At 38.2% G+C, this 26,075-nt stretch overlaps 1 protein-coding gene across 1 annotated transcript in view; it reads right to left on the bottom strand.

The window, feature by feature from the left end:
* The window catches only part of LOC124552405, a 146,738-nt gene that overhangs the window by 13,307 nt on the left and 107,356 nt on the right, over positions 1-26,075 (bottom strand). The window contains exon 6 of the mRNA XM_047126669.1: positions 23,626-23,805. Coding sequence (XP_046982625.1) covers positions 23,626-23,805 — 180 coding nt within the window. The remainder of the gene's footprint in view (positions 1-23,625; positions 23,806-26,075) is intronic.

The following is a 26,075-nucleotide window of genomic DNA, read 5'->3' as shown; positions in this document are numbered from 1 at the left end:
GTGTGTGTGTGTGTGTGTGGGAGGGGGGGGGGAAGGGGGGGAGGGGGGGGGGGCGGCGGTTGGGTGGGCCTGTCTGCAACTTACGTGTCGTGTCTTCTTTACGGTTAATCGCAATCTGTCTTTTTCTACATTGTTGATACTTCAAATTTTGCATTTTTCTTTCTGCTGCCTGAGCTTTCTCCAGTAATGCTTCATCAATGCTTGTGTGCGTCTCGAGTGTGAATGCACCTGGATGGAAGGCCGGTCTCTGCATGCGCTTAACCTTACCTGCATTTCTACTATCGAATGCTAGACAGACGTCACATGCAGGGATGTTCACAACAATTGAGGATACAAATAGTGTTTTTGGACCACGCATCCAAACAAGGTGATTCTAGTTCTCATTTACATTCTGTGTTTTCCCATGTACACATTTTTTCAGCAGTTCAGGATTGGCTAGATACCTGAAAGTTAGTTTTATAGCATCTAAAACAGCAAGTGGCAAACGACGTTTGTTAGTGTATGGCTTTCCACTGGCTTCTGCCTGAAGATATTTGCATCACTATATGTCACAAAGGGAATGTTGAGGATCACCATCTGTGGAAAGTCTATGAAAGAATTTGCCCACACGACTTGCACATTGTTTCCACACTACGAAGTTACCCCTGATGGGTTTTTTGTAAGTGTGAACTTCCTTCTAATTTCTTGCCTTTCATTTCTTTCTTCAATTAGAGTAGTCTACCCCCCATTCACTTTTGAATATGCCACACACAGCCAGGTTTTCAAATTTAGTTTTTGTGAGCCATAACAATTGCTCTCTCAAACAGTCTTAAAAGCACTGGAAGGTCCATTACCTAGAAACTTCACATAACTAACACCATATTTTTCAACTGACCTCTGGAATATTTGTTTTGTCCCCGCTGCTTCCATTCCACCACTTAGCCCCAAGTTTCTTGCTGCATACTTTCTTGTGCTCCTGCTGCCACCTTTCTTCTTCACTGCCATCATTGTTCTTTCTTGTGTCACACTGAGAGCAATACTTGCTCATTACTTGGAAGACTAAGATTTTCCCTGTATCTACACTAATGACGTGTTACACCACGATGTAGTGCATTGCCCCTTTTCATCCAGGTTTCATCACAAGAGACTCACAATGTCTTTTTCCCCTTCATTGTTAATGTCTACAGCTTCCTCAATAGCTGCTTTCATATCCTTGCACTCAACTCCAAGAGTACTGAAAAGTGTTCTGTTGTAATCACTGATCCTAGATACTAGTGCAGGCAAGTTCAAAAATGGTTCAAATGGCTCTGAGCACTATGGGACTTAACAGCTGAGGTCATCAGTCGCCTAGAACTTAGAACTACTTAAGCCTAACTAACCTAAGGACATCACACACATCCATGCCCGAGGCAGGATTCGAACCTGCGACCGTAGCAGTTGCGCGGTTCCCGACTGAAGCGCCTAGAACTGCTCGGCCACACCGGCCGGCAGGCAAGTTCATCAAGCCACAAAACAGATTTGTGCCTTCTCTGCCTACACCTAAGCATCTCATGCCACAACTCAATCTTGTATTCACCTCATACATCTTCCCGTGGAGAGCAGAAGTCTTGAACTGAACAGCGTACTTACAAACTTTACACTTTATTATTATCAATTACTTAAAATGCTAATACGGTCACTGTCACCGTACAGTGCCCACAGTTACCATATGCACGTGAAACAATCATATAGGCAGGTATTTCTAAATCCACTGGGAAACTCATCTTTGGCACAGCATCATCATCCTCGATGAACTCGGTGACTCTGTCGAAAATTGTACTACATCCTTTGGAATAGCGTCTGCAGCACTGTTATTTAAATTTCCTGTACCTTTTACAGGTGAAATTTGACATTTCCTCACTTTATTGAATATGCATCCACTAATAGAATGTTGTCTACTCCCGGGGCCTTGTTTTGACTCAGGTCTTTCAGTGCTCTGTCAAATACTTCGTGCAGTATCGTATCTCCCATTTCATCTTCATCTACATCCTCTTCCATTTCCATAATATTGTCCTCACGAACATCGCCCCTGTATAGACCCTCTATATACTCCTTCCACCTTCCTGCTTTCCCTTCTTTGCTTAGAACTGGGTTTCCATCTGAGCTCTTGATATTCATACAAGTCGTTCTCTTTTCTCCAAAGGTATCTTTAATTTTCCTGTAGGCAGTATCTATCTTACCCCTCGTGAGCGAAGCCTCTACATCCTTACATTTGTCCTCTAGCCATCCCTGCTTAGCCATTTTGCACTTCCTGTCGATCTCATTTTTGAGACGTTTGTATTTCTTTTTGCCTGCTTCACTTACTGCATTTTTATATTTTCTCCTGTCATCAATTAAATTCAATATTTCTTCTGTTATCCAAGGATTTCTACTAGCCCTCGGCTTTTTACCTACTTGATCCCCTGCTGCCTTCTCTATGTCATCTCTCAAAGCTACCCATTCTTCTTCTACTGTATTTCTTTCCCCCATTCCTGTCAATTGTTCCCTTATGCTCTCCCTGAAACTCTGTACAACCTCTGGTTCTTTCAGTTTATCCAGGTCCCATCTCCTTAAATTCCCATCTTTTTTGCAGTTTCTTCAGTTTTAATCTACAGTTCATAACCAATAGATTGTGGTCAGAGTCCACATCTGCCCCTGGAAATGTCTTTGAGATTTAGGAACCAGGTTTTAAATTGTGTCTTACCATTATATAATCTATCTGAAACCTTTTAGTATCTCCAGGGTTCTTTCATGATTCTTGAACCAAGTGTTAGCTATGATTAAGTTATGCTCTGTGAAAAATTCTACCAGGTGGCTTCCTCTTTCATTTCTTAGCCCCAATCCATATTCACCTACTACGTGGAGGAGCACAAGGACAAATTATCGATTTTTCCTTTTTTGTAAGTGAAGTACTCACAGTGAAATGTATTCCTTGGTACTATTTGTGTATAGACATTCTGACAAACATTAATTATAAAGGGCAATCAAAAAGTTCCCATTCGAAGGTCGTACAGTCTGGGATTGCAATCGGGCAAAATGGCTGTGAGCACTGAGGCAATCCTCCCACCTACACACCAAGTCGAAGGCACCTGCTCGGAAGAACACCGTGTCCTGCTACGCAGAGAAGTCCGTAACTGCCTGCCGCACACCTTCGTCCGGCAGGAATTGTCGACCCTTCGGGGACTTTTTTAAGGGACCGCCGGCAGGATAATCGAACAGGGAGAAATTGGGACTGAAGGGCAGGTGCTCGAGTGTCTGCCACTTATCTCTAATGGGTGAAGCCAACCTCCTAGATCAGCTGGCGTCTCGTGTCAAACTGTCACAGGCACGGAAGTTGGTGTACGATTCCTGAACTGTGTTTTTCAACAGATGTGCTGCCCGAAACACATTCTCTGTTCTCTGACTGGTGTTTTTCCTTCAGCAGCTGAGAAAAGAACAGCAGCACATTGGTCCAGTTTGGACACATTTGGTACTAATATTGCCACGGCACACTTTTTCCGCACACGTGTCAGGAAGACACGAATGCCTCACTAAGCTGTCCCTACACATCAGAGCTCATATATCACCGTCGGACACGTGCTGTGTCGCATATACACTACAACAGTGCCCTCGAACAGAAACTTTTTGAGAACTTCTTCTGCAGTGACAGTGGTAGCGGAGGTACCTTCCACTGCAAACTATAAGGTGTCTTGCAGATTGCAGATGTAGAAATGACTTTACAGAGATCTGATTTGCTCGAATAGTTTGATTATCGTAAGAAATGTGAAAGTAAGACGAGCTTCTCACTTTGTATCTTCACTCGTCTGGGAAATTACACTGCTTTCCATTAAAACTGCAACATCAGGAATCTGGCCATTAAAACTGCAACATCAGGAATGAAAACAAATACCACTTTTCTTATTGTGGGTCTGCAGTATAGTAAGAACATACACTATTATATTTTAGGTGATTTGAGGGAATACATTTAGTAGGGAGGCGTCACCTCAGGTAGCATCAGCGGCTCGACTCTGACCTGGCCGTACATCGAGCTGTCTCAATGAGGAGAAAATGCCGAGTGCCGTAACTTAAACTTTGCACAGTGCACGAGGAGTCAAAATAAGCTAACACATGTCTAAGCTTATTCGGGAAAACAACAGTCAAAGTTTTTTAGCTACTTTACGTGTGTGTCTTTTAGAGCGCAGTAATCTCAGGTGAAATGGTGTCACAATGGCTAGTGATGCAGCCTCTCACTTTTGTGCCCCACGTTCAAAACCCAATTACTGCTTTTATTTATTTATTTTATTTATTTATTTATTTTACATTTATCTACCCATGTCCATAGAAGATTACTACATGAATGTTTCTTATCAAGTTAAGTATACAAGGGCATTATACTAATTGTAAAATTATGACTGTGTTTCACAATAAGTGTCATGCATTTATTATATAGTATATGTGTGTACAATATTTTCAGGCGTTACAATCCTTTTAAATGCCCACATTCTTATATTTCATTCTTATATCAGTCCTTATATTAATCCTTATATTTTATTCTTACATGTGCTCTGTGCCAGAGGTCATCAGTCACAGTGGTGGCACGATGCTCTCTCAGCAGCCTGTGGCCAAATTTATGAAACAGACAAGAGGTGCGGAGAACTCACTGGCCACGGCAACAGCTGACCGCCCTCTGGATTGAGGTGATTCGGTTTGCGCATTATGTTGTCAGAAGATGTTCCAGAGACCTCAAAAGTCATGTCACAGGTCAGAAAAGTAAGAAATTAACAGACGTGATCTTGTTACGTACTTGATGCCACCTCGTACTATTGCGCCAGGTGTCAGGCTCGAACGAGTACCACAAATGTTATCTCGCAATGCTTCTTCCTCCTCTCGACCTCCACATGTTGATGCGTGTATCTTCAAGTGTGCTCAGAATGGGGACTTTTATGGAAAAATGATGCGGTTTCACTCCTGTAACCACTGTCCTCGTCAGACACACTGCTACCGACACATCTCTCACCGCGTCCACATCGAGGGAAGCCGCGACGACAATTGCCGTGTCGTGACATTCCAGAGACCTCAAAAGTCGTGTCACAGATCAGAAAAGTAAGAAATTAACAGACGTGATCTTGTGCCCCCTACATTGTCCCACTATCCACGTCGTGTACTCGTCCTGCTGCAAATGACCCGTAAACCGACTCGGCAGACGTGATGTGGCTCTACGACCCTGCGAGGCTGAGGAAGCGACAAATCTGTCCTCTCGGACATTATCATTGCAGACATAGTGTAATGGTGCTTTGACTTCCGCGCCTCCGCCAATACAAAGATATAATTTACGATCGCGCACGCAGAAGAGCGCTGCGCCAGCGACCGATTTTTATAAATAATTTTGTTCGTCTTTTTAGTTTTGCGTAGGTTTTTGTTTTTAAGAACTAATTGAGGACTCTCTCTCTTGTCTTGATACGAAAGACGTGTATTTTTCGGCGATGTGTTGAATGTGCTTTTGGGTGGAAATTAAAATTAAAATTACATTACAAAGCGAGGTTGTTTCAATAGTGATTCGAGGGAGTTATCATCAAATTTGTAAACTGATCATGACAGTGGCAACTTGAAGAAGTTTTCAACAGACGGAGAAAAGTGAAAGACGGGTCGTCCTACAAGAGAAATTAGGAGGACAGCCATGAAGACTACATTGTAATTAATACTGCGTGTCTAACAAGATTATAAGGTAAATTTCAATTAGTTTCTGATGCTATTTCCGTACAGTCGCTTTTTGTAGTGTTGCCGACCCGGTCTGCCATGCACGGTCAAATTACAGCACGATCTCAATCAATAATACGGAGTTCGCCTTATCCGTAACTGAAACCACCAAAATTCCAAACCCAATCAGATTTTCTATTTTCTATTTTTCACGGCAGAACCCCGAGGAGAAGGGTACACTACAATTGGCGTCCTGGTGACAGGACTTGCAATCTTCGGATTTGATACAAGTGCAGTTATTATAAATTTTGGACATTTTATCTAATTTTAACCACATAATAGCATCAGAAAATGAATTTGGACTAAGTCCCGTTCATTTCAATTGTAATGTTACATGCATGAAATTTACAACAATATTGGTTTCCCTGTTATTAATTTGTGTTAATTTTCATTTTCATGCTGAGGAAATTAATTTGGTAAAAAAAAAAAAAAAAAAAAAGGATAACGTTCCATAAAATAATTTGCACGGACGCGAAAGAAAAATTTTGGATTGAAAACTGTATATTTGACGCTACATTTGCAACATAAGACTGAAGAAAAGAAAAAATTGGTGAGTACAGAAATTTACATTTTTTCCAGTTTCAAGCAGCCATCTGTACTCCCTTTATTCCGATCCATTTATTTCGAAATTATTTTTTCAAATTATAGTTAAAATTGATTTACTACTATTATTGCAAATGATAAGTGAAGAGCATATTCACAGTCATTTATTTGTGAGAGGGAAATTTCAGTACCAGTTTAATAATTTAATTTCTAATCAGAAATCACATAGAAATATCCATTTCCATAAGAGAAATTTCAGATTTCAACATATCATATTTAAAATTTTTTTTTTTTTTTTTTTTTTTTTGCCATTGGAAAATTTTATTTGCAATTAATTACGAAAATCGCAAGATGGACGCTAGACGCGTAGAAATTGTTTCCGCCGACGAGCTTAGTGAAAGTGACACATTGCAAAACATGTCCGACAGTCAAATGAAAATTGAACTTAATTGTGAGGATGTTCAAGACATAATTTTACCGGTTCGATTAAGACAACAACCCCTATATTTAAACAGATATACAGGCGAATGGAGAGTGAGTACTACACGACAAAACATGACATTCACAATGTCAACTTCAGAACCAGACATCAATCAGTCACGAAAAAATGACGAAACTAAGACACAGGACTCTGACATGCTCAACCAGATTCTGAAGTTACTTGGTGACCAAAACAGAAAATTTGACACTTTAGACAAAAGATTTGATGCTTTAGACGACAATTTAAAACGTGACATTGGGAAATTTGACACTAAATTCGATGAACTGACACGGGACATAAAACAAAATTTTGAAAAACAATCGAGACAAATTGCCGACTTGACAGAAACCAGCAGTAGTCTTGAAACGAAATTTACTGACTTATCAGACAAGGTTACGAGACAATAAAAGGTATTTGTGGAATTCAGTGACGAGACAAAAACAGACTTACAATGATGTAATGAGAAATTGTTAACAGTAGTTTTTGAACAACAGAAAACCAGTACCCAAGTTGACGAATTACGACAGTCACACAATTCCGTAAAAACAAACCAAGAACACTTAGACCTGACGATTACAGACCTTTCAGACAGATTAAATGATGTAACATTGGAGCAGAAATCCTTACAGGAAAATTTAGAAGAACTTGAAGACAGAGCAGATGTAGCATCTTTAAAGAATGACACAACTCTAGCAGAGAAACTTGTACATGAATGCAAATTATGTGATGATTATTTGGATGAGAAGTGTAAGACAATGACACAGATCATTTTAGATAAGACAAAGGAACAAGTAAAGGGAGAAACAGATAATATTCAGAAAGAGGTACATAAACTTAAAGAAAATGTAATACCAAGTTCGTCAGTGATACCAAAACCCATAACAGGCAACCAAAACATAAATGAGAATCATAATAATGCTAGACCCAGCACACAGCCGAAAATAGAATTACCAATGAGTGATACAAATCCCAATGAACCATTTTCAATGCTACCACAAGATCAAAATTACTATCAGACATCACCACATACTATGCACAGGTTGACACAAAATGCAGGACCCATAATACCATCGGGAGTAGCTGATGAAACATTAGTACGACATGGATACTTTCAGACATTTTCATGTGATGAGAAAGACAAAGTACATCCGATTGTTTTCATCCGCTCTTTTGATGGTATTTTCCCGAGACATTGGTTAGAAGCCAATAAAATTCGATATGTTACAAATTTGTTAGGTGGAAGAGCAGCTAAGTGGGGAGCAGCAATGAAAAGACGATGTTTAACATTTGAACAGTTTGAACAAGCATTTCTTGAGGAATTCTGGTCGATCACAGAACAGCAAAGTTTAAAACGAGAAGCATACAATCCAGAAATTTACAACCCGAAGAAAGAGACTTTACGTCAATACTTTGAACGCTACCTAGACAAAACATTATATTGGACAAAACCAGCAGATTTACCAGATGTAATTAGAACACTTAAAAGCCACTTACCATTTCCTTACCGTGATAAATTAATAGGAGTGTCCGAGGACAACATAAAGAATTTTTTTAGTTATGTTGATGAGATAGATGTTGTTTGCAGAGATGAGATCAGGAATTTCAATCAATTGTATCCGATCCATCCAAGCAATTCGCGTACGCACAACAGAAATGACAGAGGCTATTGGAATCCGCCTCTGACACCACAACAAAACACTCAAAGAAACAATTCGCACTACACTGGCACAAATCCATTCAATATTAGGAGAAACAACTCGCAGCATTGGCAAGGAAACAGTAATTATTATTCTAATGTTTATCCGAACAGTAATTACAATCAGAACAATAACAGTTATATTCAAAACAACAACAACAGAAGAAGGAACCAAAATCATAGAGATCAAAGAAGAGAGGATAACAGGTACCATCCAGGATATTTTCAGAGAAACAACATCCAAACATGTATTGCAGGAATAACAGTAATGACAATACCAGTTACAGTCATGGGCGAAATAATATATGGGGAAATCACAATGGACCACCGCCACGACACATGCAATACAGCAACCCTCAATTCCTACCTAACGGAACTCCCAATGCGACGCGAGGTAATGTCAACAACCAAACAGCTGATACTTGGGTGACCTGTGACAGAAATGTAAATATTATTGAGTTGGGCAATGAACCCAATCCGCAGCAACAACCGAATTTCCCGGAAAACGAATGACGACCGAGCTAAGCGCTCGAGTTACGGTCGATAGGGAGCAGAGCGCAACGGAACCGACGATTTGTTTTCTCCGATATGATGACAGTAAGAAAATAGAAAAAGAATTATATCAGGATGTAGATTTTAAAAGTACCAGTAAGACGAAGAAGATTATTCAGGCTATAACACGAGTTATGTAGTTGGTAGTTATGAAGTGGAAGTAATGTTAGATACAGGAGCAGCAGCAAGTGTTATTTCAATGTCCTTATATAATGAACTCAAACAAATAATAAACATACAAACATTGCCAGTACAGAATTGTCACATTATAAGTGCCACCGGTAACAAATCAAAGAATGTGAAATTTCAAGTGCTAATTAACTTCACATTTTCAAATATACCACTCAATTACAGTTTTCTGGAAGTAGACAAATTAGTTATGCATTGCATATTAGGAATTGACTTTTTGAATGAATATCAAGCAATCATAGATTTAGGAAAAGGGAAATGTCATTTAACCGTAAACCAACAACAACTGACAATAGAGTTAACACAGGGTAAAAACTTAAACAGTAAACAAGGTAAATTTGAACAGTTACATTTTATGTATCCAACAGCAACAAACATATGTGATTTAACTTTTAATGAAGCTGTATCTCAGGGAATTAAACCTAATGATTTATATGAGAAATGCACAGAATCTGAATATCTGACGAAGGAACAACAACTTGAATTACTTGAAGTTTTGCAGCAATTTGCTGAGGTATTTGTGGAGAAACCTGGAATTATTAGAGGCTATACTTATGAGATGGATGTTAAACCACACAAAACATACTGTAGAACATATTATAATATTCCTTGGTCAAAGAAACCCGCAGTTTTGAAAAAGATTGAAAAAATGCAAGCTTGGGGTATCATTGAAAGGTCACATTCACCATATTGCAGTCCGATACTAGCAGTTAATAAAGAGGATGGTAGTGTAAGGTTAGTGCTGGACACACGAGAAATTAACAAAGTTATAATCCCAATCAACACACGACCTATAAATTTGGAAGAACAACTTTTAAAATTTCATAATGTACAGTATTTAACCAATATCGACCTCCGCTCATCATTTTGGCAGGTGAACCTCCATAAAAGCAGTCGTAAATACACTGCATTTCTATGTGAGGGACGTAGTTATCAATTTTGTGTTCTACCCTTTGGTCTACGAGTGAGTGCTGGAGTATTTATTGAAGCCTTAGATGCTGTTCTTGGACCACAATTGTTATCGCAAATCACAGTTTATGTTGACGACATTGTCATTGCCACCACTACTTGGGAAGAACATGTAAATCTTTTGAAGCAACTTCTGACTAAATTTTCTGACGCAGGTGTCACTATCAATTTATCAAAGACGAAATTAGGGAGGAGAGAAATCAAATTCCTTGGTCACATCATATCAGCTGAAGGCATTTATCCAGACTCAAGAAAAATTGATGCAATAAAGAATTTTCCATCCCCACAGAATCGTAAACAACTCAAAGCCTTTCTTGGTCTATCTTCATTCTTCAGGAAATTTGTACCCTACCACCTTCTTAACAGTCCACATCTTCTATCTTTACTCAAAAGAAATAATATTTGGAAATGGACAGAGTTCTGTCAGACAGATTTTGAAGCGATTAAGAATGCTTTAGTTAATGCACCGTTGTTATGTCATCCTGACATGGTGTCAGACTTTTGCCTAGTAACAGATGCAAGTTCCTATGGGCTCGGAGCATTTTTATTCCAAATTCATGTAGAAGATGAACAAACAGTCATCAAACCTGTAAGTTTTGCTAGCCCCACGCTCACTGAATGCGAAAAGTCATATTCAGTGACCGAGCACGAAACACTTGCCATAGTATGGGCATTTCGCAAGTTTCGCTACTTTCTATGGGGAAAACGTACTAAGCTTTATACTGATCATCAAGCTCTTTCTTTCCTGCTATCATGCAAGTTATTACATTCACGTCTTGCACGCTGGTGCGCATCACTACAAGAATATGATTTTGATATTATATATATAAAAGGAGAATCCAACATTATAGCCGATGCTCTATCTTGTTTGCCACAAGGCCTAAAAGAATTTTCAGATGTGACAGAACAAACATCAGATTTCAAAATTTTACTCATGTATGACGGCACATTTGCACCTTACTACAAAAACATGTGCAGGAAGTTAGCCATATTGCAGGACAATGATACCAGGTGGATCCAGATAAAGAATAAATTACGTGCAGGAACAGACCCACATCTTGAAAAATATTACACATTACACAAAGAAGTATTATTTCACCGACGAAACCCTGAAACACAGCATTGGTGTGTTTGCTTACCTGAAGCTCATGTTGATGATTTTATTTTATTTACACACAGAACTTGGGGACACTATGGTGTAACGAAATGTACAGATAAGATTATACAATATTGCTATTTTCCAAATTTAAGGCGAAGAGTATTGAGTAATATTAGGAAATGCACCATATGTCAGAAAGCCAAATATTCTAATCGCACAAGCATGAATGAATTGCACCCAAATCATACCTAAGAGGCCATTACAGCTAATTTCTTTAGATATTGCAGGACCCTATCCACATGCACGTGGAGGAGTAAAATACATCCTTGCTGTGTTAGATGTTTTCACAAAGTATTTAAAATTATATGCTTTACGTTCAGTTTCTACCACTGCTATTACCAGACATCTATTAACAGATTATTTTGTAAGAATAGGAAAACCTGAAGTTATGATCACGGATAATGCAGCATATTTTACCAGTTTAAAATGGAAGACTTTTATTGAAGAACAGAATGTTAAACATATTTTAATTTCAAGATTTCACGCAGCAGGAAACCCAGTAGAAAGAACATTTCGAGAATTTGGAGAGTTTATGAGAACACGGACACCAGAGAAGCACACAAAATGGGTAGAATACCTAGCACCATTTGAACAAATAGTGAACAATTTAACTCACATTTCTACTGGATACACACCAACTGAATTAATTATGGATAAAACAGAAAGAAATTAATGGACAGACCCTCTACCTAAATTTACAGCAACAACAAATCATGTTAGTTTAGAAGAAAAGGTAAGACAAGCTTACACAACATTATGTGACAAAGCTAAGGAAAGAAAGCAGAAATATGACAGAGGTGTCAGGAAAGCACAAACATTTCAAGTTGATGAGTTAGTTTTACTAAGAACACATCCTAAACCCACAAAACTGAAACATTTAAACAGGAAATGGCAGATCTTATACTCTGGACCATACCGAATTGCAAATATTCCACACCCTGCCTGTTATTCATTAGAATATCCATTAACACATAAACCCAGAGGTCTACATCCACACAGACATTTGAAAAAATACATACAGTAAAATGTTAGCTAAAGAGGAGAAGATAATTAATATGATATACAGTTATGATGAGCCTACATTTAAGTTATACAGATACTTACAATCTAATGAATGCAGGTAAGTCTAGAAAGCAATGTGAGCCATCCAATAGCTAATAAGATATTTGGTTATAAGAGGAGTTGCTATTGAGGCATATACACATTAGAGGAGGCATATACACATTAGAGGAGGCAGAGGACTGAACAGAATTATTTTCTTTAGGAGGCATGTGATAATAGTAATGTTGATATGAGTGATGTGAGTGACTGAATGAGATGAGTGAATGTAATTTTAGTTTAGTAAGAGGATAAATAGTAATATGGAGAGAGGTAAATGGAATATAAGATGAGAAAAGGGCATTATTATTATTATTATTATTGTTGAAGTAAAAAAAGGAAATGATGATGAATAAGAGGAATATATATATATATATATAAACAAAGATGAGGTGACTTACCGAACAAAAGCGCTGGCAGGTCGATAGACACACAAACAAACACAAACACACACACAAAATTCAAGCTTTCGCAACAAACTGTTGCCTCATCAGGAAAGAGGGAAGGAGAGGGGAAGACGAAAGGAAGTGGGTTTTAAGGGAGAGGGTAAGGAGTCATTCCAATCCCGGGAGCGGAAAGACTTACCTTAGGGGGAAAAAAGGACAGGTATACACTCGCACACACGCACATATCCATCCACACATACAGACACAAGCAGACATATTTAAAGGTCTTTAAATATGTCTGCTTGTGTCTGTATGTGTGGACGGATATATGCGTGTGTGCGAGTGTATACCTGTCCTTTTTTCCCCCTAAGGTAAGTCTTTCCGCTCCTGGGATTGGAATGACTCCTTACCCTCTCCCTTAAAACCCACTTCCTTTCGTCTTCCCCTCTCCTTCCCTCTTTCCTGATGAGGCAACAGTTTGTTGCGAAAGCTTGAATTTTGTGTGTGTGTTTGTGTTTGTTTGTGTGTCTATCGACCTGCCAGCGCTTTTGTTCGGTAAGTCACCTCATCTTTGTTTTTATATATAATTTTTCCCACGTGGAATGTTTCCTTCCATTATATATATATAATGCTGAGGAATAAGTATATGTTATTTTGTGAAGAATGAATAATGGATAGGTGAGAATGTTATGAGTAATTGAGAATATGTTGAGCGGGGAGAAACTAGATTTGAACGCTATATCACATGTACTCATGGAATACAGAATGAAAGTAGTGGAAAGAATACTATTTATTGAAAGATTGGTATGCCTGAGATAATAACTTATGTGATGTCTTATATATTCTTATAACTAAAGGTGAAAGTATAGATTTATGTGGAAAGAATTATTTACAGCAGCCACTGTTGGAAATATACCAGTAGATTTAAATTTATAACACTTTAACACTAATCTAATGGGAACTTGTAATGAAATTTTTGGAGTTATGTAGGCTTGACACTTCAGATTGGAAGAATTATTTAAGAGAACATATTTAGCAGTCATCTAATGACATAATTAAAGCTCATCTACTGAACTGAACTAATGCACCATTACATAGAAAGAAGAATAAGGAGAAAACAAAACGTCAGTCCTCTGTTGCGGCTCATACTCTCATCCCTCCCTTAGAAAAATTTATACATGTTGATGAAATATTTGACATTATATAATTCGTGATTATCTGACAGTATGGAGAGACATACACACATATTTATTTATGAATAGAATTTTACAGGTACCACAAGGTAAATACAGAATGGATATACAGCATGGAACGCAGCAGCAATTATCTAAGAAGATTTATTTATTTATGAAGTAAAACATTTATTTATATTGGTTGATACTCATGAAAGGAAGGAGATGAACTACACAAACTTTATAGGAACATGAGTGAGTGACTTGAACTATATATACACACACACCACACTGATGTACATACTTTTAGGATCCTAAGATATTTAGAGGGGCACCGCTCTTAGAAATGGTAATAGAGGAATACCACTCTTAGAAACAGCAATAGTGGGGATACCACACTTAGAAACGGTATTAGGTATCGGAACTTTTACATTATATTAAGTTAACATGTATTTTATTTATCATATTTTATTTTGTGTAGTCCACTGTAGGAGATGACTTTACTAGTATTTATGAAGTAGTTAGCAATCATCCCATGAACCTATCCTCCTACAGAGGGCTGTCTTGAAGCTTGAAATATGTGAAAATTCATCTTGCCTCCTGGAATAAAATTTAAAGTTGAATATTCTAGCGAGTTGCCACAATTATCTTCAAATGTTGCAAGTGTAACGAAAGGGAAAAAAAAGGAAAGAAAAGAAAAAAAGAATGAGCTAACAAATAAAATAAATAAAATGTATATTTCAATCTGAATGTAATGTAATTCACATGTCAGCACAATGATATTGAATGTAACGTAAAAATTTACTATATTATTCATTTAATTCTGTATACGTGCTATATGACAACAATGTAACTATCTCATGTAATGATTAATTGTAAATATTTGTATATTTATGTACTTACTATATCAAGAAATGTATTTTAAGTAGATGTTAATGAGCTGCAAAGGACTTGTGCATGTAGCACATGATTCATATAAATGGAACTGAAAATGCAAAGAAGAAACCAACGTGATGGAACACTGGTCAAGCAATATTTACGTAGTGTCAATATACCTTGAAGTGTATGGTGTAGTGGAAGCCGGCAGGTCTTCAGGTTGGTGTAAAAGACAAGCTCATCACCTGTCTTAGGCAGTGAGGTGTTTCCTATGCCCTCAATGACCATTTATACCCCGGTAGACGCCACCAAAATTTGACTGCTGGAGATCACAATTTTTGTTGACACATTGAACAAACTTTGGATTTTCTTCAAGTCACACGCAAGAGATCCAGGCAGTACACACACACTCAGAATCTGATACTACGTTTAAAGACATTGGAGCAATATAATAGAAACATTTATTGTTCGAATTAATTCCATTGTAAACACGAATCATGTGAACTGAATTCAAACGCTGTGCTAAGCAACGATAATACACTGCAATTCAAAGACATTAATGTTACGACTCCTAAAGAAGATACACACCAAAAAGACTGTATACAAAGACTCATATGCAAAGAGCACTGTGCTCAGAAATATTTTTTGTAATATGTAAATTTCTTATTTTCTCATATATATGTATCTATGTAAATTTTCTATACTGCCACGCTCGCTTGCGGAGCGTGTCAGTAGAGGAGGCACTGTAATGGTACTTTGACTTCCGCGCCTCCGCTAATACAAAGATATAATTTACAATCGCACACGCAGAAGAGCGCTGCGCCAGCGACCGATTTTTATAAATAATTTTGTTCGTCTTTTTAGTTTTGCGTAGGTTTTTGTTTTTAAGAACTAATTGAGGACTCTCTCTCTTGTCTTGATACGAAAGACGTGTATTTTTCGGCGATGTGTTAAATGTGCTTTTGGGTGGAAATTAAAATTACATTACAAAGTGAGGTTGTTTCAAAAGTGATTCGAGGGGGTTATCATCAAATTTGTAGACTGATCATGACAGTGGCAACTTGAAGAAGTTTTCAACAGACGGAGAAAAGTGAAAGACAGGTCGTCCTACAAGTGAAATTAGGAGGACAGCATGATGACTACATTGTAATTAATACTGCGTGTCTAACAAGATTATAAGGTAAATTTCAATTAGTTTCTGATGCTATTTCCGTACAGTCGCTTTTTGTAGTGTTGCCGACCTGGTCTGCCATGCACGGTCAAATTACAGCACGATCTCAATCAATAATACGAAGTCCGCCTTATCCGTAACTGAAACCACCAAGATTCCAAACCCAATCAGATTTTTTATTTTATATTTTTCACGGCAGAACCCCGAGGAGAAGGGCACACTACAACAGCTTTAGCAAGTAGATTTGTCGCTTAAACGTGTGCCTGAAACATCAGTGCTAGAATTCCAAGAAATACTCTATCCTGGCAAGCGTGCCCGTATCCATTCGCTCACTGAAAACGCAGCACAAATCCCTGCACAGTTCACAGGCAGGCTCCCCGTGTTACGTCTCAGGTGCAGGCGATCAGCTGGTAGCAGTGTGTGAAGATAGACTGGACAAAAAATAATATGATTAAACTAATTGAAGAATTTCGTGAAAGACATTCGTTGTAGGATTCTACATTCTCTGATTACAAAAACCACATTGCCAAACGTGATGCAGTTCGCCAACTCGCACCTCCATTTGGTATTTTGGATAAAGAATTGGACAGCAGAATTCACAATCTGAGGTCACAATTGCTCCGTGAATTTAGCAGATGTCCCTTCTTGAAGATCAGGCAGAAAAGAGCTGAAAGTATTTAAGTGGCATGCCTATGACTCACTGCTATTCCTGCAGGATGTAAACAAACCAACACTTTCGGGTCTATTTCACTAATTTTAGATATTGAAATGCTATGCATGTACATTAAAGAGCTGTACGAATATTCAGTAGCTAAAAGTGTAATCTAACAGAAAGATATTCAGCAGGGGTTACAACTTCTCAAAAATTTGTAACCCTCAGTATGTCGTACTGAGCTTTCATATTTAGTAACATCTGGAAGTCCGTCTCAGACATACGAAAAAATTTTTTAGGTCACTCATCACTTAACTGTAACCTCCATAACTAAACCGTTTACAGAGAAGTTATGTACCAACCACCTATATTCCTTTCTCCGATTATTCTCCCTTTTTACAATTATACTCACAGTGTGGGTGCAAAGAAATAGAAGTTTTGCGTTGGATACCACGTTCTGTAAACCTGATTGGCTACATGTTGCCAGTGGAAATGGTCACACCGGTTACTGCTGCTGGATGAATGTCCCGAGAACAATCCCAAGTGTCAATAAACAACCTTGATGAAACTACGTGGGTGTGTAGAGGGGAAAAATAGTGTGATTCATATTTTTTTGTCTGTGCCCAGTTTCACTTTTAAGGGGTGATACATGCCCCGAAAGGTAATTTGGCTTATTATGTTTAGAACGAAGGAAAACTGGGAAAGCATCGCCACTCAAAAAATGTTAATAGCATGTACATGAGTTTTCAGAGCATCTTTCTATTTTAATGTAGCGTTTCCAAAAGTAGCAAAAACAGTAAAACCTTAGAATAATAAGCAACAGGTACCTAAAGGCATAAAAATTTCCAGTGAGAGAAACAGATTTCTGCACTACTGTTGTAAGAAATATAGAGTAAGCCAAGAATTCGCAGATTATTCAAAAGCCTACAAAAGAATCTATGGTATAGTAGTCAAAGAGGCAAAAATTATGTGGAATGACGATTTGATAAGAAACTCATCTAACAAAATGAGATCCCCGTGGAGAGTTACAAAGAAAGAAAGTTGTAGTTCAGCGCCAAAGAAAAAGAATGTATCACTAACACTAGAAGGCTCAAAAGTCACAGACCCATATTCAGTTGTGGAAAAATTCAATGAATACTTCACTTCACTAGCTGAAGACCTGATTCAAGTAAACTGTCAAGGACCGGTCCCAAGTTTCTCCAGCAAGTCAGTGATCTCAGCTGCTTCTACGTATGTTTATGTAATGAACCCCAATGAAATTATAAGCAAAATTAAATCATTAAGCAATAAAACGCCAAGTGGTCATGATAAAGTACCTGATTTCATATTAAAAGCATGTGCTCACAACATAGCAAACCCCTTGGCAAAAATTTTCAACCTCTCTTTAAAAACTGGTGTATTTCCAGGTATTTTTAAAATAGCAAAAGTTTCACCACTGCTAAAAAAGGTTCTTCTGATAAAATATCGAACTACCGACTCGTGTCACAGTTAAGTTCCTTCTCAAAAATTCTAGAAAAACTCTTCTATGACAGACTTTTAAGTTTTATAAATAAATATGCACCTTTTAAAATACAACAACATGGTTTTAGAAAGTCTAAATCTACACAGACAGCAATTTTCGAATTCTTAGATTGCATTTTAAAATCCCTTGATCAACATAAATTAGCTGCAGGTATTTTTCTAGATCTATCAAAAGCCTTTGACATCCTGGACCATAACATTCTGCTTGAAAAATTAGAAAGTCGAGGAGTAAGAGGTATAGCACATAGCTGGTTGTGTCCATACCTAAAAAACTACAGGTAGAAAGTATCACTTCAGTATGAATTCAACAAAATGAATAAAACAAGAAAGAACGCCTTTCTATCTAGCGAATTACCAATAAAATATGGTGTACCACAGGGCTCAATCTTAGGGCACTACTCTTCTCGATTTATGTGGATGACTTAGTCGAATATATGAGTTCCACAAAAACTATCCTGTTTGCCGATGACACCAGCATATTGCTCACTGGATCCAGTCCAGAAACTTTGCGGTCCACAGCAGAAAGTTCTATGAAAAGACTTTCTGAGTTGTTCACAAAAAAACAAACTCATTATAAATACTGAAAAAACTGTGTGTGTCGATTTTCATTTAATTCCTCGAAGTAATCAAATGTCTATTCAAGCCCAATTAAAAAATGATCCCCTAGAAAATGTAAGTGTCAAAAAATTCTTGGGTCTTAGGGTTCAGCAAGACTTAAAGTGGGACACACATATAAATAACTTGTGTAGAAATCTATCATCTGTATGCTATGGCCTAAGAATTTTAAAGGCTACAACAAGCAAAACAACAGTACTGCAGGGATACTATGCACAGTTCCGCTCACTAATCAGATATGGGACCATTTTCTGGGGATACTCAACTCACAGTGTAAAGGTTTTTAGAATGCAAAAAAGAGCTTTAAGAATAATTTGTGGTCTTAAAAAGATGGAGTCCTGTAAACCCCATTTTACAGAGCTTGGTGTTCTAAATGTTCCAAGTTTATTCATTTATGAAACTGCCTGTTTTCAGGTGGTAGTCCATAGTGAAAAAGATAAACTGCTACAGAACAAAAATGTACACAACCATAGAACCAGAGGGAAATCATATATACATCAAAAATATCACAGAACAACCACCTATCAGAGGAGCATAATTAACATTGGTGTAATACTACACAATAAGATACCAGAGGAAATAAAAAAATGCTACTCATCCAATATTTAAAGCTAAACTATAGGCATTTCTAATAAAGCACTGTTTCTATTCTGCCAGAGAATTTCTAAATATGTAACAAAATTAATTGTAATAAGTACTTATTTTTAATTTGCCTACTATTTTGCTAATACTATGTATTATTGTAACTTATCTTTGACCTGTCCAATATTAATTGCACAATTTGTGATGTAAGATAAAACTGGACCAATAATAAATCAAATCAAATCAAATTAATTTCGAGAAATGAAAATTTTTGCATAACATAAATTAAAGAAGCTTTCAAGCTTCCCTATGCAATAAAGCTGGTTTCTGAAATACAATTTTTTGAAAAGAAGCTGTACACAATGTGTGCTGTCAGAGTATTTTCAACGTAGATTAAGATATGTAAAAGTGTAGTTTCAGCTCTCTGAGACTGCAGACGTGTGTGCAAGTTGTGTTTGTGTGAGTGTTTGTTTGTGTGCGTGTGTGTATGTGTATGTGTGTCTATTGCTGACAAAGGCCTTCATGGCCAAAAGCTATGATGGTGTGAATCTTTTTACTGTGCCTATCGCGACTCTTCATCTCCGCAACTTTCCTTCTCTGGTATTGTTACATTCCATCCTGGATTTTACTTTGTAAGATATATAAACTTTCATTACAATTCAAATTATTCATTTCACTTATATTTTTTTTTATTTCTTCAGTTGTTATTTTACATTCTTGTTCCTTTTCTTTCTTCGTTTAGCATTTCACATGTGTGTATTTTGTTAATTGAAAATAATAAGTAACTACTTATTATTGTAGAAAATAATGATGATGATAATTTGTAAAGAAATTCTTGAAACATGTTTTCTCACAGCATGCACATAAAATGAATGAAATTTCTTCATGCAATATACGCAACAGAGAAGACAATATAAAACAAAATTCAGCAGGATTCCAAATTGTCACAGATGGTACTCAAAATATTCTGTTGTGGATCAGGCATATTTCAATATATCTATAAGTCTTGGCAAAGAGAATTGGTTGTGTAGTGCTAGTGACTGCAGCTCGATTTCATTATTTCACAAGTGAAGATTGACACCACTTCCAAAATAAAAAGCTGTATACGTCCCACGGCTGTACCTGTGCCATCGAGCCTATTGGGATCGCCTTACGAACAAGTTCCTTCTCCTCATGTACAATGCTCTAAATGGTTTTATCACATTTACCAGCTGCCTTTTCATAGTTGTAAGAGAAAACAATGGTGAGTTTGGTCCGAGAACTTGAGAATTTCTTTTTGAAGCCACAAATGTCCTTGTCATACCATCAAAATGTCACCAAACAAACACCCGACCAACTCAAAAGATATCTGAAAGCTGTTTTCTTTCCCAGTGAGGGAGAATATCTGTATTGTTGTTAGATTATTGCAGTGGTCAGTGTGAAAGAACCATATAGAGCATCGTACCTGAAGACAAAGAACTCGTTCACCCTCACCTAGTGATACCAAAGGGATCGACAGCACAGGTACAGCTGTGGGAAGTATACAGTTGGCGATGTTGGAAGTTTTTGTGAGAAGACTTTCTGATTTACATCTGCTGAATGATTATGATGTCAGTCTCCACCTGAGAAACAACACAATAGAACTGCAGTAGGCAGCATTTTGCAAAATTTCAAATTATTACAGAAGCTGATTACACAGTTTTCAAGAATATTAATTACACATGACCTTTCATACGAAAAACATTTTTTATATATTGTCTTGAAGATATTCCTTCTAAACCTAAACTGCCAAATTGTCTTTCAGGGTGTGTTTTATCCCTTAATAGTGAAATTAGGTACCAACAAAAAAATATATACTGTACTATTTGGCCCCTCAACACACCCGCCAAGTTTCATCGAGATCGTTTATTGACATTTGGGAATGTCGAAACTTCCTGGCAGATTAAAACTGTGTGCCAGACCGAGACTCGAACTCAGGACCTTAGCCTTTCGCGGGCAAGTGCTCTACCGACTGAGCTACCCAAGCACGACTCACACCCCGTCCTCACAGCTTTACTTCTGGTAGTACCTCGTCTTCCACCTTCCAAACTTTACAGAAGTTCTCCTGCAAACCTTACAGAGCTAGCACTCCTGAAAGAAAGGATATTGTGGAGACATGGCTTAGCCACAGCCTGGGGAATGTTTCCAGTGTGAGATTTTCACTCTTCAGTGGAGTGTGCGCTGATATGAAACTTCCTGGCAGATTAAAAATGTGTGCCAGACTGAGACCCGAACTCGGGACCTTTGCCTTTCGTGGGCAAGTGCTCTACCACCTGAGCTACCCAAGCACGACTCACGCCCCGTCCTCAAAGCTTTACTTCTGCCAGTACCTCGTCTCCTATCTTGATTTTGGAATGTTCTTTCGTAAGTCTGCCTGTTACAGCAGAGAACGCTATCGGCGCAACACTATTTCGCTACGCCTAGTCACGCTGCCTTGCAGCGCCATGCAAATACTCATCTGCTCCGACTATTTAAGCCATTACAAAACCATACAAAGTCATTTACATGCTATGGAGCGGACAGTACCAGCAGATCAGATGCAATGCCACCATTCGGCAGTACTGGCAGTTCCATCTCAGCACTCCACGCTGGCAACTCAGCCCAGTTTGTCCCGATCTTCACCGGCAGCACATCAGCTGTTGCATGCCAGCAGCAACAACAACGTCCCCACACTTCACGCCGCCTCCTACTGCAACTCTAGGATTCATCGTGTAGGAACATAAAACACGATGTCCACAGCAGAGACATTTCTGTTATACACACATCAAAGAAGAGTTTTGCAGCACTTCGGTTCCAAGACAGAAAATTGGAATAGAGGTCAACATAAAAAGGGCGGAAATGATGTTTATTGCTCGTGAAAACCACACATTGCACGTTGTACCACCATACAGCGAGACCTTCAGACGTAGTGGTCCGGACTGCTGTACATTCGGCATGTTGTTGGGCCCATCTGTACCACTCTGCATGGTGTCACGGTTGCAAAGATGGACCTCACCACGGGCATCAGGAGTGAAGTTGCACATCATGCAGACTACTGCGTGCAGTTGAGTCACAAAATGACGTCCGTGGCTGCACGAAAAGCATTATTCAACACGGTGGCAGTGCTATCAGGGTTCCTGTGAGGCTTAATCCGTAGATAGCGGTCATCCACTGGACGGCCTGAGCAAGGCGTGTCATCGACAGTTCCTGTCTCTCTGTATCTTGTCCACATCTGAACAACATCTCTTTGGTTCAATCCGTGATGCCTGGACACTTCCCTTGTTGAAAGCCCTTCCTGGCACAAAGTAACACTGGGGATGTGATCAAACTGCAACCATGACTGTCTAGGCACGATTGAAATACAGACAACACAAGCCGTGTACCTTTTACTTCCTGGTAGATGACTGGAACTGATTGGTTATCGGACCCCCTCGCATCTAATATGTGCTGCTCATGCAGGATTGTTTACACCTTTGGGCAGGTTTAGTGACATCTCTCAACAGTCAAAGGGACTGTGTCTGTGATACAATATCCACAGTCAATGTCTATCTTCAAGAGTTCTGGGAACCAGGTTGATGCAAAACTTTCTTTGACATGTGCATATAGTCGTGTGGATATTTGTCCAAGGACATTATAATTGAGTTTTGGTTTTATTAACAAACAGTACTTTTGATCATTCATGGTGCAAGTATACATCGGTTCCATATTTGCAGTAGAGTTGTCGGATCTCGACTGATGTAAGCAGTAACATCATTCATTGATAAACAACAGTCTCTACAGGCCACAACCGTGCTGCTCTCATATCCTGACATGTGCCGACAGACATTTCTCCATCTTACATGACGTATAATGCAACCTTTTCACGAACAACATCTAATGTGATTTCTGAATGTGAAATCCACTGTGTAATCTTTCCTCACATACAGAAGGTAGTGGATTTACTTCTACTTACTCTGTGGGGTTACACTGAAATGCCAGTTGTTTGCATATCCAAACATTCAGTACCCTTCAAGCAAATTTGATGTTCCTCATGTTCCAGTTGTGTACTGTTGCAATTTTAATGTCCCCCAATGTGTTTTCATTTAATGGCTGCACTTATGATTTTTAACACATTTTCAATCATCACATTTATGAATTACTCATACAGTTGTCAACTCCTTCACCAGTTACAGTTTCATCACCTAGCCAGTTATTTTGTTTGAACTACACTACAAAGTCAGTAGCAGTGCTTACATTTCAAGCTGTTCCAGGCGGTAGATCTCAGAGAAGGCAGCAACCGAGAGCATCTTTGCATCACAGACAGAGAGTTCCCGCAAAGCAGGGAGCCCACGGCTGATGGCAATTATTGTCTCATTGTCCAAGCCAGGTCCACACCATATGTCCAGCTTTCTCAATCTTTTCAGCCCTCGACCCCTTTAAAACACAATTAAATACATAGTTAAAGTTGTGTCAGATTATCTTGTCTTTATTAGAGAAAAAAATGAGAGAGACAAAATTTAAATGACCTGCTTGCAAACTGCTCACCAGTTTTGACGACTTTGATATTCTAACTGAGTGCCATGCGAAGATAAAATAGTTTTTAGGAAATATCCAAGTCACAGGTCACAATACACTAGCCAATTTGGGGCAGGTAGAATTTCAGAATACTTAAAAATAAGGGAATTGTAAGTATAATAGCTTCAAAGATATCAAAGACTGAATTTCAATTTGTTTCACATATACCTGACTCATCACCAACTGTGAACACTCAGATATTAATAGGATCAATAAACAGGGAGGCAAAAAAACTGAAGATAATGCCAGAGCAGCATAAGCAACATCAAACTGAGCAAAATTTTCGGAATAATCAGAGGTCAGAAGGGCACTTATGATAAGCTATGGCCACAAAATTAAGGAGTGTCAGCAATGAGCATACAAAACCTCCTCCAGGAGGGGAATCAGTCTGTGTGTGTCTACCAGTGTGCTTTTGTCAGAATAAGGTGCTACTCCACTTGTTACAATAACAGTTAATTCAGTGTCTTTCCACATTAGCTAGCCCTTAGATTTCACTGTTAACAACATCAAATCTTGTGGTACTACATGTCTACTATCTTAGTGTAGTTCCATTTCTCCAACATAAATTACCATCTTAATAAATTAATGACAGTATGCTATAATTAGCACAGTCGTGCATCACCCAGTAGACACCACAGAAAATTTGCAACAAACATAACTACCCACAGGCAGTAATTTAAAGTTTGCCTACATTTGACTGGTCAGCAGGAATCATAATCTTCAGGAACTTTTTTTTTAATTTTTTTATTTTAAGCAACTAGTTTTGTAGGACCAATTGAGGAACAAATCTCTAAGGTCATGGGACTGGTCAGTACATTAAATTACAGCATAAAAGTATTGACAGATAAAATAAAATGTTTATGAACCCAAAAAAGACAAGCCATAAGTTTATGTAAACAAAATCAACAATATAACACAGGAATCGGCTTATTTTTTCAAGGAACTACTTGACAGAACATGACAAGTGGCTCATGAGGAAGCTCTTCAGTTTCTATTTGAAACAGTGTGGATTACTGCTAAGACATTTGAATTCTTGTGGTAGCTTATTGAAAATGGATGCACCCCTTTCTGCACAAGAGCCAACGAAGTGCGACCCAAATGGAGATTGGACTTTTGTCTAGTATTAACTGAGTGAAAGCTGCTAATTCTTGGGAATAAGCTGATATTGTTAACAATAAATGACAGTAAAGAATACATATATTTATAGGCCAATTTCAGAATGTCCAGACTAATGAACAAGGGTCGACAGTAGATTCAGTTATTGCCCGAACTGCCTGTTTCTCAGCCACAAATACCCTTAGAGAATGGGAAGAAGTCCCCCATAATATAATACAAAATGTCATAAGAAAATAAAAATAAGCAAAGTAAATGACTTTTTGTATCAAACTATCACCTATTTCAGATACCATTTAAATAGCACAAATGGCACCATTAAGTCTTTAGACAAGATCCTGAATAGTTTACTATCTACCTAAACACCTAGAAATTTGATCTGTTCAATTTAAATAATCACATGCCCATTCAGTGAAATTAAAATGTCAGGTTTTGTTGAATTGTCTGTTAGATACTGTAAAGACCGAGCCTTACTGTAATTTAGCATTAGTTTCTTATCTACAAGCTGTGAACTTATGTCATGAACTGCATTATCTGAAACAGAGCCAATGTTGCACACATCTTTTACTACCAAGCTGGTGTCATCAGTGAACAGAAATATTTTAGAATCACCTGTAATACTTGGAGGCATATCATTTATATAAATAAGGAACAGGAGTGGCCCCAGCACTGATCGCTGGTGCACCCCCCCCCCCCCCCCCCCCTCAGACCCCACATTGTACACATTCTCAACACTGTGGATCATGATGTTTTGCTGTATTGTTAAAATGAGAGGTGAACCAATTGTGAGCTACCCCCTGTATTCCATAATGGTCAACTTCTGCAGCAATATTCTTTGAACAACACAATCAAATGCCTTAGTTAAATAAAAAAGGATGCCTACCATTTGAAACCTTTTGTTTAACCCATCCGTTCCGTAGAAATGTTGGAACACGTGAGGCAATAATGACCTTACGACTTATCTTAGAAGATAGATTAAGGAAAGGCAAACCTATGTTTCTAGCATTTGTAGACTT

The sequence above is a fragment of the Schistocerca americana genome, chromosome 10 (assembly GCF_021461395.2).
Source record: "Schistocerca americana isolate TAMUIC-IGC-003095 chromosome 10, iqSchAmer2.1, whole genome shotgun sequence".
Taxonomy (NCBI): domain Eukaryota; kingdom Metazoa; phylum Arthropoda; class Insecta; order Orthoptera; family Acrididae; genus Schistocerca; species Schistocerca americana.
The sequence above is the reverse complement of the archived record's forward strand: the minus strand, read 5'-3'. Positions and strand labels throughout refer to the sequence as shown.